The sequence below is a fragment of the Uranotaenia lowii genome, chromosome 1 (assembly GCF_029784155.1).
Source record: "Uranotaenia lowii strain MFRU-FL chromosome 1, ASM2978415v1, whole genome shotgun sequence".
NCBI lineage: Eukaryota > Metazoa > Arthropoda > Insecta > Diptera > Culicidae > Uranotaenia > Uranotaenia lowii.
The window spans coordinates 160,279,174-160,295,470 of record NC_073691.1 but is presented as its reverse complement, the minus strand read 5'-3'; the positions used below and the strand labels follow the sequence as shown (position 1 = coordinate 160,295,470).

At 38.2% G+C, this 16,297-nt stretch overlaps 4 protein-coding genes across 4 annotated transcripts in view; 2 read left to right on the top strand and 2 right to left on the bottom strand.

Moving 5' to 3' along the window:
* The window catches only part of LOC129740695 (RNA helicase aquarius), a 220,522-nt gene extending 211,907 nt beyond the window's left edge, over nt 1-8,615 (bottom strand). Inside the window, exon 1 of the mRNA XM_055732458.1 lies at nt 8,329-8,615. Coding sequence (XP_055588433.1) covers nt 8,329-8,430 — 102 coding nt within the window. The 5' untranslated portion in view covers nt 8,431-8,615. The remainder of the gene's footprint in view (nt 1-8,328) is intronic.
* Nucleotides 8,616-9,714: 1,099 nt separating this feature from the next.
* Nucleotides 9,715-11,147, top strand: LOC129738807 (GDP-fucose transporter 1). Its single transcript, XM_055730104.1, has 2 exons — nt 9,715-10,025; nt 10,083-11,147. The coding sequence occupies exons 1-2, from the start codon at nt 9,946-9,948 to the stop codon at nt 11,008-11,010; spliced, it is 1,008 nt and encodes a 335-aa protein (XP_055586079.1). The 5' UTR covers nt 9,715-9,945; the 3' UTR covers nt 11,011-11,147.
* Nucleotides 11,006-12,960, bottom strand: LOC129738809 (TBC1 domain family member 7). Its single transcript, XM_055730105.1, has 4 exons — nt 12,645-12,960; nt 12,363-12,547; nt 11,319-11,723; nt 11,006-11,259 (listed from the first exon to the last, which is right to left on the bottom strand). Exons 1-4 carry the CDS (start codon nt 12,829-12,831, stop codon nt 11,143-11,145), a joined length of 894 nt encoding a protein of 297 aa, XP_055586080.1. The 5' UTR covers nt 12,832-12,960; the 3' UTR covers nt 11,006-11,142.
* A 2,229-nt stretch (nt 12,961-15,189) lies between these two features.
* Nucleotides 15,190-16,297, top strand: part of LOC129738079 (uncharacterized) — a 3,481-nt gene continuing 2,373 nt past the window's right edge. Inside the window, exons 1-2 of the mRNA XM_055729264.1 lie at nt 15,190-16,195; nt 16,273-16,291. Of these exons, the coding sequence (XP_055585239.1) occupies nt 15,291-16,195; nt 16,273-16,291 (924 nt within the window). The 5' untranslated portion in view covers nt 15,190-15,290. The remainder of the gene's footprint in view (nt 16,196-16,272; nt 16,292-16,297) is intronic.

The following is a 16,297-nucleotide window of genomic DNA, read 5'->3' as shown; positions in this document are numbered from 1 at the left end:
AGTGCCATCCAATCGGAGCCCTATACGTAGGGCTGCCGAAGAGCAAAGCAGAGGCATCCATAGTGCCATTCAAGCGGCAGCAGGCCCTAGGAAGGCTGACTATAGAGGCGGGGGCACAAATAGTGCCGTCTTGATATCCTGCATGTGCACCGTTCAGGTGTTCATCGAAGGGCTGCTTCCACCCATTGATCCCCTCACGATTGTCCGTCAGGATAACTCCGTCTTTATCTCGGCACATTTCAACTTGCGATACGAAGCCTCTGCGAGAAGCGTTGAGTTTGTGTTAGAACTTTCGTGTTTCCTGAGAACAATGCAGATGATCAGGCTCCTCAAGCTTCTCCTCCTCCAGGCGGCGCTGTTTCTCCTGGAAAATTCGAACGCGCTGCCTCTTCCGCTGTCTGTGATTTTTCACGTTTCGACGATTGCTTCCGTCGTTCCGTCAAGTTCGTTCCACATGCCCGATGACGTTCTCCGCAACGTAGTTGATGCCTGGTATCCCAACAGTTTTGATTCAACCGATGGAATTTTACAAAAACTTCACAAGAATCATCCTGCAAAATTTCGATGACATGCGTTGCATAATTTCTGAGAGTTCGAATGGTAAAAGTAGAAAAAGTCCGATTGTATACCGATTAGCCTGAAGACATTTGGTATAAAGCCGTCAGGCATAATGGACATTTGGTATAATCCCGGACGAAATAAAAAAAAATTAAAAAAAAAAACCACATTCTTTCAAGCAAGATCCAAAGATTTATTATTATTATTATCATTATTATTGCTTTATTTCATTCTTGCAACGTAAGATTACAATCTTTTTTATTGTTACAATGTGGTAGGTGGTTTTCTTGTATTTCCTTAATAATGCCGCCAACCGGGGCCTAGAGGATAGCGTTCAAGTTTTCTAAGCCAGAGGTCATGAGATCGATTCTCGGCCACGGCATACATAGTATACTCTTTCTGTGGACTGGTGGTATTGGGGCTTATTCTGCGAGGCGAGTGACGTGAAGTGACATAGTTTTTTATAGTCACCGTATTCTAGCAGGCGAATGCCGTGACTTGAATGAACTTTAGGTGACTTGAATGAACATTTTTTACTGTCACGGTATTCTCAGAGGCGAATGGCGTGACTCAAGTCGGTGCCAAGTGACTTTTGAAGTCGTAACCTATTTCGCAAGTGACTCGGTAGGAAAAAAAATTCGATTATCTAAATATGACACAATTTCAATAAAAATTCACGACTGAAATTCAAAACGTATCTTTATAAGATGAAAAATGTTAAAAAATAATACAGCGAAGGTTTTCTTAGAAATTCGGTCTAATTATAGTAAAATTTTTTTTTGCTTTATAAGCATTTTAAAAACAAAACTCTTTTATGCACACAAACATTCTCAGTTTTGCTGTTCAGAATTTAGATATTTAATTCAAAATTTTGTAAATTTAGGATAATATCACGATTTTTGGCTTGAAATACATTTTAATTCTGAAATTTGGATCAGAAACCCAATTTCTTCACGCACACATACAGCAATTTATTAAAAAAAAAAATTTCGGAATCAGATTTTAGAATTTTTTTTATTTGCTTCCTACTTCATTGAGAACCACAAAACTTTCCATTTTACAAGGCACTTTATGAGGGGTTTATGCTCGTGTCCTCCTATATGCCCTAGTACCAACACCATTCCTCTATAAATTTTTGAGCCGGAAGAGTTTGCTTCTGCCTGCTGGTGCTCCGAACGAGCTGGTTCCATTCCGGTTTTCCACTTTTGTTCTGTTGTCCAGCAGCTCCTGGGAATTTTCTGCGTTTGGCCTAGTTGGAAGATTCGGAGCTGTGGTGACCGTTTCCGTCGTCAAGGCCATGTACGTCTGCATCCTTCCCTGGCGCAGTAACTGAGGGAGAAAATTTATCTGAAATAAATTGAACATGTTAATATTAAAAATTGAATTCGATTCAATAGAAATTACCTATTCGCAGCGTTTAATGTTTACTTTTGGTAACAATTTTTAACTTTGTATTCATCCGCAAGCTACAAGATGAATCATCTTGTAGCTAGCGAATGAACACAGCGGCAAAAAACATTGAAATATCATAGAAGGTGAAGCATAATTGTGTGCAAATTCAGAAGGAAACTCAACAGACTTAAAAATCAGCTTTTCATACTGATTAGAGTACCTCAATTAGATGCAAACACAAAATAAAATACTTAGCAAACAAATCGAAATGTGTTAAAACTTAAAATTTTAGAGCCAGTGTGCAAACTTGTGCATGAAAAAAATCTGATTTGCATTACCTGATATATAATCAGGGGCAAAAGTACATAGGGCAAAAGTCATTTCGGATGAACTTCAACGAAATGTCAATCCAAGAAAATTATAAGATTTTTCAGGTACGCAATATTTGTTTTTGCATATGGATTAGTAATTCGAAAAATAAGCAACTTTTAATAAAATCAGTCATGCACATTTTAATAACTTTTTAAAGTAATAACAAAATAAACCGAATTTATTCAAGCAACAGATTTATAACTGGATTTGATTTGTTTGACTATAATTAGAAAGAAAAACAAATTTATACAAGTGTTAAATAAATATTTGAACTTTTTATTAAAATCCAAATCCTACTTAAAAATTATTGAAGAAAACCATGTTCAGTTTTTGTTTTTCAACAGATTGTGTTCTCGCTGTGCTTATATATTTTAATAATATAATGAATTCAAAGCTTATGATAAACATATCTTGGTCACTGAATTTAAGATTATTTTCAGGGAAATAACCTTAACTTAAAATAATTGTACATCAATCATTGGCTCATTCAGAGTTTAAAAGAGAATATTAGAAAATAAAAACAAACAGGTGTTATTTTATATTTATTTATTTATTTCTCCATTAAGTTTTATGGTTCTAAATAAGGATCGGTTTGAAGGAAACGATGTCTTATTTAAATGAAACTACTTTAATTGAACTTTTCCATCTTAATTGCAAGTAAAGTATATAAACTTTGAATATCTGAATCCGAATTATATGAAAGTAAATCTGAAATCTTAGTTTGAAATATAAGTGCAAAAATCATCAAATTAGTGTTTTGACCCGAATGACAATTGTTAAAGGTTCTTTAATAAATAATGATCAAATTTGTGTTAATAATGCCAAACGATTCTGCATATCTTTATCCTGATTTCATGAAAACTTAACTTAAATTTTGCACAAATAGCAGATTTTATAGATATCAACTGAAAACAATTTTTTTTTAATAAAACAATCACGTCATGAAAAAAACGGTTCCTCTATTCAAACTAACAATGGCGTTCAATTTTCTATTTCCAAAAAGCAAAAGACTCATCTACATGTGGAAAATTAATTTGAACTTTTGATTTCGAATACACAAAAATATGAACTTTGAAACCTGAATTTGAAATATTTGTGAATTGAAATCTGAAACCCTGGTTTGAAATGGAATTTGAAATCTATATCAAAATTTTTTTTTTTTGTTTCGATTATAGTCGTTTTACCATCTTTATGGCTTTCGCGACTTTATATCAACGTTGCAGTTGGCGGACAGGTGTTGAAAAACTCATCCGGTACAACTGTGTTCGATGTTTACTCTTGGGCTCGAACTCACGGACATCGGCTCAAGAAGCAACTGACTTGCCAACTGAGCTATATCACAAGTCCTATAAATCTAAACAATGAATCTATAAAAGAATGTTTATTTGAAATTTGAAATATGTTTTTTAAAGGTTCTTAATTTTGGATTAACTTGCATTTTAACGAAAACAAAATTTATCTGACAATAGGATGAAATTTTGGATTCCAGTTTTCAATCTTAATTTGATCTTCAAAATATGAATTCTCTTTTTATTCAACATTTTGATTCTAAATTTTCAATCTGAATCTGAAATTTTATCACGTATAAAATTGCAAATCCCAATTCTGAACATGAACTAGAATTCCGCTCAGCATATTTGAAAAAGATTGGTTTTATATATTTAAGCCCTCATTTGGTTTGGTTACATAAAAATTAAATGTTTTATTTTCAAACTCTCCATGAATGTGACGTCATCCAAGAAATTGAATATCACACTACCTTCTTTGAATGTTTCTTACATGTTTGACAGTTGGCATGGTGAACCCGGTGAAACCGGTTCATTCTTCTGGAACATCAAAATGAACATCAAGCCACCGAGGCAATGAACTAGTCACCGTGAGTGAGTCGCCTCTCGGAATACCCCGACTAGAGTCACGTGACTACGACTAATGTGACTCCGAGTCACTTCATTCGCGTCGCAGAATAAGGCCCATTAGCTAGTGTGGACTAGGCTTTAGGTTTTAAATGACGTTCTACTCCACGAACTCCTCCAGCAAACACCTTTTGAACTCTGATTTATTTTGTATTGTTTTTAAATTGAGAGGAAGATTATTCCAACTAACAATACCTCCAACGAAGAAAGGATCTACCGTAGTAAGTCGAATTATGCGAGGGGGATAACAATATTTCCAGTTCGAGAATTCCTTAATGGGATTGGTAAGGTTTTCAAATAAGGCGGTTTACCTGTTTTTAAAATCCTATGCACTATCACACATGAGCGATATTTATGAAAGTTATCCAAAGAACAACCGATGAGTATTTTTTGCCAGTGTGACACTCGAGAGAAACGCGGCAAATTAAAGCAATGCGCATTCTGTTTACGGATCTTTCTTTAATGCATTGGAATAAAGTAAATCTCCGTAAATGAACAAGAGAATAACATAAGTCTTGAAAAGTTTAAGTTTAGTTGGAACGTCCAGGTGATTTGTCGTTAGGTTTAATCTTTTGAGTGCACCATGGATTTTACAGCATTGAGCATTGATCTGATAGTGTCTTTGAGAACCAATTGAGGAAAAACTAGCGAGGATATGTAGATACCTACTACCAACATATTCTGGTTGATTGTAGAGGATTCGATCAAGCCCGACGCGCCTGTGATATGGAAGGTTCAATCTATGATATTCTATCGAATTGTACAAGCAAAGAAACCAACGTTGTAAAATTCATAAAACTCTGTAATTTGACGGATAAGTTGTAGATGATATTTTGTGATACAGTAACAGACACGAATGCCATATCAATGGTAAAATGTCTTTAATAAAAATAATAATAATAATAATACTTAGTTCATTTTTTTTTTAATTATTCCAAAATGTCTTTGCTGGCATATCTAAGTTAAGTCGTCTTTTATCAAGCGACATTTTTGCTGTTATAATCAGATTATTAACTTTATTTCAAATTTTTGAAGTTGAAAACCCGCGTAACTGGGCGGTAGATGATGACTTAGTGGTATTTTTCTTTAACCGTTTCTGAGATATCGCCTCGAGAAGGTACAATTCTGGTCATATAAATCCGAACCGAGAGTAAAAATTAAAGCGGTACAAATCCCTTCTAACTTATTTCAATTCTAGCGTAACATTTCAAAAGGGCGAAACTAGCAGTTTGCTCGAAACGAGAAAAACGCGTTTGAAAATTCGGAACACCTATTCAAATCCTATTTAAGAAATCGACCACTATTTGTTCAACAACATTAAAAAATGTGCATTATATTCCCTTATTGTTCGATGGTTATCAAAAACTTTAACTTTTTTCGCTTAATTTCAGAGATTTTCGAGTTTCGCCCTTTTATTGTTTTCGATTCCAGTTACGCTTGCAAGTTTCGCCCAATAGAGTTGTTTTTGACATTTCTTACGCACACTTGCTGAACGTGTACAGATGAGACGGGACAATTAACCTCCAAAACTCTCGGTACAAAAAACGGACAGCCGGTCGACAAACATGGTCGTTTTTGAGGTTGATTGTCCCTAAACTAAAAAGTGTTGGTGAAACAACCAGCATAATATCACCAACACTATCAGCGGCAAATAGGACTATTGATCGCCATGAGCTTTACATAAGGTGCGGAGATATTTTGATGCTGTCACAAATACATCAGTATCTTCAGACTGGTGTGCATGCAATGCGGTCTGATTCGCATCAATGACGTCATAACAGTTGTTTGGGTTGCAATTACGGAAGAGTTTTTGATATAGATAAATTTTTTTAAATGAAAAAATGACCAAGTGCTGAATAAAATCCTGCAAAATTTCGCAGGTCGATGCTAAGAAGCAAAATAGAGCAGTGAGTTTTCATCAGCTACCGAAGGAACCCGCGGTACGCAAAAAATGGCTCGCGTTCTGTGGCCGTAAGGATGGATCCGGCATATACGTGTGCTCCCAGCATTTCGAATTGACGGAGTTGGTCAATGTTTATATGGAAAACGCAAGGAGGGTTCTTATAAAATCTGGTAAGTATTTCTAACTTAGGCCATTATCGCAATATTCTTTATGTTTCGTTTTTTCTCTCAGCTTTGCCATCCGTTCGTTGCCCTCCAACTGAGTCTGCTCGATCCATCAGAGCTAAAGTGAGGAACCGGAAGCAAGTAGTCGAAGAATTTCTACAGAGAAATGCAAACTTGGGGATCAGTTGAAGTCATCGCCCTCGATAACAATATCTTCTAAGATGGTTATTCCACGACGAGGGAACAATCCACGGTAAAAAAAACGCGTTCTGTAACAACCGAATCACGCTGAAAAAAGCCATTCAATACTCATTTTGAGATGGGAAATTCTCTCAACAAGGATATATGTTTCACCTTTTATACGAGCGTTCACTATTTTCAGTATTATAGTACTTTAATCATATTAATTTGACAACTTTTCTAGTAAACTATATTACGCACTGCAGCCCCGATGATGTTATGACGTCATCACTGTAATACACACAATGTTTACGTTTTTTCGATCACCTATACCACGGCAAACCGAGTTCATCCACACCTTATGTAAAGCTCATGGTATTGATCGGCCCTTTTTTGTTTTGGTTTTGAAGTTTCGCCCATTCGTCCTACACGCAAAAACTAATTAGGCCGTTTTGTCACACACGGTCAACTCAGTTACGCCTATTAGTCCTACACGAATAGAAAAATTCACTCCATTTTGAATAGGCGTAACTTCACGTTCTACACAGCAAGAAAAATTCGTGTAATTTTAGATTGAAAACGATGCACGAAAACGGAACATCGTTTTTAATCTAAATTTACATCATCGATACATTGAGGCGTGTAAATTTAGACTACATACGTTGCACGAAAAGAGAACAGCTTATTGCTCTGTAAAAATAAACAGCGATGTAAAATGTCTATATTGTTCCTAGATATTTGCAATTTTTATACAATATTCAAGTCTTATGATAAAAAAAAACACTATTTTGTTTTTATTAAACTTTTGTATTTAAAACAAAAGAACATTAGTAACAATGAAAAAAAGCACAGCCACCATCACAAGCATCGCCAGGCTGAGGCACTGTTGTGATGAACATTCTGTTGATATTCCAATCCAACCGGTCAGCGTCACTGGGGGATCAAACGGAATTCCGTTCCGGACTGTCATGGTTCGGATTCACACATCGGCCGGGTCAGAATGTGTTTTTGTTCACAAATCCTTGCATCGTTGAGGCAAATCCAGACAGTCGTATTCCGGATCTCTGCCACTGCAAAATCAGCCGTCGCTGAAATCGAAAAAAAAAATTTCAGTTACGACATTCGTTTGTTTTTTTTTTCTTACTTTAGAAACTTACCACTTTTACTACGAAAAATAGAGATGATGGAGCTGCGTCTTGGAACGAGACACTCGGTATCCGAAAAATGACTCGACTGGCTAATGGACAAAAAAACAGTTCCATTCAATTTTACATCTAACAGATATAATTTTACACTGTTTGTGATGTAAATTTCATTGACCGGTTGATTTTTACACCACGGAATGTAAAATTATAGCAAAACAATCTATTTCTATCCGCTTTTTGAAAATAGACTAAAATTACATCAAAAGGAGTTGAAAATTACATCTTTTTTGTATTACACTTGTGAAAAAATACATCACTCGTGTTTTAGATTCCGTATACTTTTAGAATTTTTTTGCTGTGTATACGAAAATGCATCAACAGGAAGTTTCGCCCAATTGAATTTTATCAATTTTTTGGAAGTTTTAAGTAATTTTAAAATGAAACCGCGTTTAATAGGTAAAGTGCAACCGCGTGCATCCGGAATGACCGTTAACTCGATTTGTTTACATTTGGCAGTTTCGCCCTTTTTAAATGTTACGCTAGAATTTAGGGGCTGCGGTGATCGGTAACAAATAGAATAAGAAGACTGTAGAAATTTTCAAATAACTTGAAAAAATAAGACCAATATTTCGTTACTCAATGAAATTATAATAACAATCAAAAAGCGGAATATTAAAAAAAAAACTGTTGAGATTACTCACGAATGTCAACTCGTCTGCGTTGATTTGTGCCACGGTGATGGCACCCTTGTGGAGGACGGTTTTCGAACTTCCCGGATCCGGCATGTCTTTGGTTTTCGTCATGACGCACTCGATCACCAAACTCTACTTGCTATCGCCGAAAAAACTGAACCGATCGTTTATGAAATCGGATCTAAATTAGCCGCGCCGCGATTCTAAACGTTTTGTTTCGACGAAATCGAAATCTTCGCACCGGCAAACGACAAACAAAATACGCGAAACATGCATGCACCCGCGGCGGAGAATGACCGGGAACAGGCCATCAAAACAAAAAATGAACACTGCCAGTATACTTATAAGTTTGGTTCATGATGAAGGACTTCTCATGAAAGTTCATCCGCTCGATAAGTGCTCGAAAGTATGCAGCCAGAAAGAACTAATGCAGCATGATTGCCACATAAACAGATTTATCTAGAAATGTACAGATTTTTGGTCTCATTTTTGGTATACGCAGATTCTGTACGTGCAGAAGACGGACTTTTAAAATTTGGTACAGATTTGTACAGATTTTTGGAATTTGGTGTCATGTATAGCAGTGTGGCTTTAAATAAACCATGTAAGTTATACTGACTAAATGAAATATTTACAGTTTATTAGAGAGTTTGGATTCAGAGACTATATAATGGTAAAAATATTCGAAATTTACTCGAAAGTACAGATTTCGATGTGATAACACAGCTCAGCTGTGATGTTTATAATATTTATATTTCTTAATGACCCTTTAACTTTGTAAGGTGTGTAGCTGTGATGTTGATCTTCCAGATTTGAAATTTTTTCAGAAACACGATAAGGGGTATGAATAAGAAAACAGCAATTGCTTCGATAGCTTTTACTTAGCTCGAACTTTAGAATGGCAATGCTCTCAGTTCAAATCTATTCCGATTTCCCGAACCTTTGAAAATTAGGTTGCATATATCTAATTGTCTTTCCCTTGAATTCTCGCGTAGATTTTCAAAAGGGAGAAATAGTTGACTCGAAAAAAGAAAATCGCCTTTAAAATTTTGCAACATCAGTCAAATCCTATTTCAAAATCATCCACTTCTTGCTCATGAAAATCAACAAAAAAATCACAAATTTTTGTTGGTTAGAAAATGATTCTACATCTTCCTAGTAATTTCATAAATTGGCAAGTTTCACCATTCTTTGATTTCGAAGCTATATTACGCCTGGAAGTCTGGAAGTTCCACCCAGTTGAAAAAAAAGTTTTTGACTAACAATAAAGCTCCTTGAAAATATCAAAAGTGCTTTATTCATACACCAGCCACAACGCCATTGAACACAGCTATCGTTAATTGTTTGCGTTCATCATAATCTTCCATGTTCATTCTGCACTTGCACTAAACAAAAAATACTAGTTCATTATCCATCCGACCTCGAAATCCCACAGGAAAACTACACCACAAAAATGTACTGATCCGTAACCGGGTGTCCGAAAATTTCGGTTGTTTGAAGCTGCCCGTTATTGAAGTTTAGTTGGTAGGTTTTCCAGTCAGTAACAACCAGTTCAAGCGATAAGACAGATTAGACGGCATTCGTTACTATTTGAGTTGACTTCCTGTGGTGTGTTCGTCAGCAGCCATGTATCAACCTTTGGAAACCGAAAAGGAGAATCTCCTCGCCAAATATGTTCGCATATTTATCGTTGTGGCAGCTTATTGGTAAATAACAATAAATTCTATAGTTATTAAGCCGGTGCTAAAAGAAATATTTTTCAGGGTAATATCAATTTTGACGGTTTTCGTCAACAAAGCACTGCTCAGTGGCATCGATCTGCAAGCACCCTTGTTCGTTACCTGGTTCCAGGTGCTAGTATCGTCTGCGATATGTTTTCTGATGAGCATGCTGAGTCGGCGTTATCCGAAACTGATAAATGTCCCAACAGGTAACCCGTTTAGTACGGAAGTTTTCCTAAAAGTGATACCATTATCGATTCTGTTCACGGCTATGATAGCCATGAACAATCTGTGTCTTCGGTACGTTGGCGTAGCTTTCTACTACGTTGGTCGATCGTTGACCACCGTCTTCAACGTGGTGTTAACCTTTCTCTTCCTGGGGCAGAAAACAAGCGGTAAAGTTGTGCTCTGTTGCATGCTTATTGTGGCTGGGTTTTGGGTTGGGGTGGATCAGGAAAGTTTAACCGAGTCGTTTTCACTGATTGGAACGATATACGGAGTGTTGGGTTCTCTGAGTTTGTCAATGTACTCTATTCACACTAAAAAGACCCTTCAGTATGTTAATCAGGAGGTGTGGCTGCTGAGCTACTATAATAATGTTTATTCGGCATTTATTTTCATTCCACTAATGCTTATCAATGGTGAGCACAAAATAGTTTTAGCTTATGCACATTTGGCAGAACCGTGGTTTTGGGGGGCACTGTCAATTGGTGGTCTCTGTGGATTTGCCATTGGCTTTGTCACGGCCCTGCAGATTAAGGTGACATCGCCGCTCACTCACAACATTTCCGGAACAGCTAAAGCCTGTGCTCAGACTGTCATCGCGACGTCTGTGTACGGAGAAATGAAATCGGCCCTTTGGTGGACATCTAATTTTACGGTATTGCTGGGCAGTGCTCTTTATACCCGTGTGAAACAAGTTGAAATGGACCAAAAACATCGAGAGCAAACCATGAGTCAGAAAGTTTGAAACTTTTATTCATAAGAATATTTTATATTTTTAGATTTTACACTATTATAATTTACAAACTACTTAAGTATTAAATATAATTAACAAATTAAATTAGGACTTTCAATCCGAGAAACTCAACGAATGCCGCTCTCATATAAGCGTTTTGATTTTTGACTGCATTATAAACTCGTTGTGCCCTTTGTTTTGCTGCCACAGTTCTATTGCCTTGTTGATCACCAGGTCGGCCGTTTCCTGATCATGTTCCATCTGTAAATAGAAACTCCAAGTTACTCATAACTGATGGCCATAAACGAGACGATACCTACACTTTTGATGCACTCCAGCAAAGCGTTCAGGGTCATGCACTTGAAAACGTGTCTCCTCAGCATTCGCAGTATCTCAATCAGTACAAAGATGACAATTTTAATGGAACCGCCGCATATTTTGTCCCATATTCTGATGAGGGCCAGCTCCGGTAAGACCCCGGCGAAAAAGGATCCGTACCATCGGGCCAGCGGAAGCACGTTCAGTATATCACAGGACTTCAAGTGCATGAACAAGCCGTTGTCCTCTTTCTCTAGCAGGGTACTGGTAAGGTCCACCAGCTTACCCATCTCCTCGTTGATTTCTTGGCTGTAGTCGTAGAAACCCTTAGCCATCCAGTAGATTTCCACCGAACTGGTAAACGTTTTCAGCAGAACCTTGGTGATGTCGCAAAACGGGTGGTCGTCCTATGAGAAAGAAACATTTTTTTAAAATTAATTATTACAATTTTCTAAACTTTGTTCTAAGTGAATACCGATACCGAGTAATTAATGTTTTTGTAAGTATGCCGCAAATAAGATTCATTGAGATAATTCAAATAGTTCAACCATATCAGCTCCGGAAAATCGTCAAAATGATATAAGGGCATTTTTATGGAAGATTTTACGCTCCGATGACTCTCACCTACCATGGCATCATACTATCTGGTTGATAAAGGCTTGGGCGCAGTACCTAGCAAGTTCATCGTCATGGTTGCATAGTTGCATGGCACGTGACAGTTAGTTTTCGGGCATTTTGGTCATTTGCAATTCCATGTGTGTGTCCACCCGTTATTCCGTACATGAAGAAAACAGGCTCGACCAAAGTCGGGAAGGTATCTCAAAGATATAGTAACGGTACTGCTTCGGAATTAGTTAACAAGTTATAACGGCATTCCTCCACATTTATATGAAGCATCGGGTCAACTTAAGTTTAGTTCACATACTTGACTGTTTTTCGGAAGATCCAGTGCCTGTCCCGAACGGAATAAGAGCCCTGCTACTCGATGCAGCAACAAAAAATAAACCTAGATTGGACCAAGCTGCCAAAAAAAAGTTCAAACTTACGCTCAAATCCACACCCAAACGGAGCTGTTTCGTTTCCAGCAACCACATGGCGTACAGAACCTTCGCCTTGGATGTTTTATCATCGATGGTGCGCATCACTTTCAGGGCATGCTGCAGGTCATTGTACACGGCCTCTCTCTGGGCCATCACGTATCTGCTCGAGTCGGTGTATGCAGGGGTTACTCCTGGTAGATGAATCCAAAAAATAAGATTATTATTAAATAAAAACCCTTTTTTTTAATTACAATGTGAAAAATTAAATAAATATTATAGGTAATTTACCTAGCAAGAAGTTCCACAGCAGATTGCGGTAGATGTTGGGCACGTTGAACAGGATGCAGAATTGTTTCAGCTTCAGTACGTTCAGTGGTTTATCCTTGAGCAAAATTTCCAAAGATCGCCGCTCCTCGACGCTACGGCAACCGACCTTTTCGTAGTACGTGGACCGGAAGTTACGCTCGTCGGCCATCGCGTATGGATCCCGTTAATTCTTATATTTCTAAGCAAAATTCGTAATTTTTCATGTGAAAACTGTAAAAAAGTATCACCTTTTTAAGATGAACCTTCTTCTTCTTCTTCTTTTTACTTGAACAGCTTCAGCCCTTCAGCTCAGCCGTTCGGGGGTAAGGGCCAGTAACTAATACCGTATTTGTTTTCACCACCCGAAAGTGTTGCACCTTCCACGATGAAAACGAGCATGAATCGAGTTTCGCACCCACCTTTGTTGGTGTACGTGAAATCGGCAGTGTCAACAGAAAACATCAAGCTGTCAAAAATCCGTTTGACTTCGAAAATTAAAATGAAATTTACTTTAGTTGATCATTATCTTTTAAATAATATGAAAATTTTAACATGAATTTATATACTATGTTGAATTGTGAAGATTTCAGATTTATTTTGCTTGGTAGATTCGCATCTGGCTCTGATGATAACTGCAATACCAGCTGATTCTGGGTGGTCTATGTTTGCTGCTGCTAGACTGCAGTTACCCCAGCTTGAAGGTTTCGGTATTTTGAACGTTTATTCCTCGTAAATACCTCGAGTACCTATTTCCGTTTTCAGATGACAAAAGAAAAATTCTTGGAAGTCAAATTGGCGAACTCAGATCGCGGAAATCGGGGGAGAAAATTTAGCTAACAGACCGAAACGAAATTCAAGCTCCCAATGCGGGTGTAGTCTCGAACGGTCCTACGCCGTTTGGCCTAAAGTCATTTGGCATAAAGCCGTTTGGCATAACGTCGTTTGGCATAAAAGTCGTTTGGCATAAAATCATTTGGCATAATGGTCATTTGGCATAATGATCATTTGGCATAATGGTCATTTGGCATAATGGACGTTTGGCATAATGGTCATTTGGCATAATTTCCGTTTGGCATTAAAATATAAAAATTTATAAGGTAACATAAAATGTTGCTAAACATTAAAATACATAAGTTTTTTTTTTCAATTTACTGATTTTCTAGGTTTAATCAAATCCCTAGGAAGGCCCCGTGTTTCTAGGTTTACCCAAAGCTAGGGACAACCCCTAGCCCGGTCCGCAACGCGAAGCGTAAGGACCATATTTTATTAAAGTTCGAACGCGAAGCGTGAGGAGGCTTCCTCGAAATTTTTATCCATCACTTTATGCCAAACGGCCATTATGCCAAACGGCCATTATGCCAAATGACCATTATGCCAAACGGCCATTATGCCAAACGACTTTATGCCAAACGACTTTTATGCCAAACGGCGTTATGCCAAACGGCTTTATGCCAAATGACTTTATGCTAATCGGTATACAATCGTCTCGAACTACCGGTTTTGAAGGGCAACGGGTGGGAATCCGGGACTTGGCGCAACCGAGCATCGTCACCCTAAGGCACCGCTCGAAGCAGAGTAGCTTCGATGCAGCTGAACGCTTCTTGCTGTGGAGACCAACTTATAGGACCCTTCCGAACAAGAAAACTTTTCGATTTGGGCGATTCCACCAGATCTTTGGGTTGGCCTTTTTGCACTCGGATTTGCTGCTCTTTTTCGGCATCGCCTGGAACCGATTGCAGCAAGCCTTCTGGGCACATTTCTTCTTGGAAGCGTTGTTTGCTTTGGAACGTGCCATCCAGGTGAAATTCTCCGCCTCTGTTGGAAACGGCACTGGTATTGAATCCGGAACAAGTTTCCGTTCTTCGGGATAATAAAGAGAAAAAAAACAGCTCGAACGCAATTTTTACGGTATAGAAATAAACCAACCAGCTGATATTTGTTTACATCGGGAAGCATGTGCTGTCAAAATTCATGATAGTATTGGTGAGAGCGCAAGCAACACCGAATATTTTCAGAGTGTTCCACCCTCCACTTTATAGTCCTATTTGCCGCTGATAGTGTTGATGATATTATGCTGGTTGCTTCACCAACACTTTTTAGTTTTGGGACAATCAACCTAAAAAACGACCATGTTTGTCGACCGGCTGTCCTTTTTTGTACCGAGAGTTTTGGAGGTTAATTGTCCCGTCTCATCTGTACACGCTCAGCAAGTGTGCGTAAGAAATGTCAAAAACAACTCTATGGTGCACTACCAGTGGACTACCCATCCTGAAAACGAGCATGAAAACAGCAAAAAGTGCACTACCGGTAGTGCCCCGGTGCACCACCACACGAAAACGAATTCTCTATAAGACTATATGCCCTCAAAGATGAACCCAAACAACAAAAATCAGCTGCTTTTCGCAGTTTGGAATCGGAATTATTTTGGTTCATTTTTTGTTATGGTGAGACGATGCGTTTCACAAAAACAAAAAATGAACTCATCTCACTTCTCACCGCTTCATGCTTCATGCAGCAATTGGCTGCGTACCGATACGCCTTTGGGTTGTTTACTTTTTGATACGCATCAAGCGCGAGTGCAGTTTCCTGTTCGATTTTTGAAATAAAAATATTTAAATTACTCAGAAAATGTCCTACGAAACATGTCGCCTGTGTGGTTACAACTCACCGGACACGATCGAATTGTTCGGGGAGCAAGGCGTTGCCGGTGAGTATGTGAAAAAGATCGGACGATACCTGTACCTATTGGTGCAGGCAGATGACGATTTGGCTAAAACGGTTTGCTGGATGTGCACCCAGCAATTGGATTCATTCCACCGATTTCACGGGAAGATCAATGAAATTCAGCAGAGGCTGCTGAAAGATCGCTATCCGGAGTTTGTCATAGAAATGCAGCAGAAATTTCCGGACGACACGGAAGAAATCGAAATAATACAACACACGGAGCTAATGGATCTGGAAGATTCCGTCAAACACGAGTCCAGTATCACTTTGTTAGATACTACAGAATTCCAACCGGAAAATATAGAATGCGAGAAAGAATCTGTTCTGATTCTGAAACCACCATCTTTTGTACCCCTAGAACGAGAAAAAGCTTCAGTATTACCCACAGATGATAATCACACACTTCAAGCTTCATCGGTATCCATTCCGTTGCGTGATGAAAATGACCTCGTTGAAATTCTAAACCCGCGTAAAAGGTTGAGAACTTATTCCAAATTGTCCAAGTCTGATAAAAATCAATCGCCCCAAAAAATAATTAACCAGACCGGAGAAGCCAGAAAAAGTCCTAGGAAAGTGAAACTGAAACCGGACGAGGTTGTAACAATCAAAGAAACACCGAATGTCGAGAACCCTGACTATTTGCAAGATAGCCACTATAGCGAGGAGGAAGAAGAAGAAGAATTTTCACCACGTGATCCCGAAAATGAAGAGTGGCCAGCAGCCGGAACGATGGAACAGTTCCCAACCGAAATTATTTGTAATGGTTCGTTAACGATCCGGGGGGCGCAGTTGATGTCAATGGTAAACAAGTAAGCCTGTTGACTCGAGCTTAATACTTGTTAGAAAATGAAATATTAACTATTTTATCTTTTGTTGGGTTTTGCAGGTTCTACAATATGCAGTGTGCGATC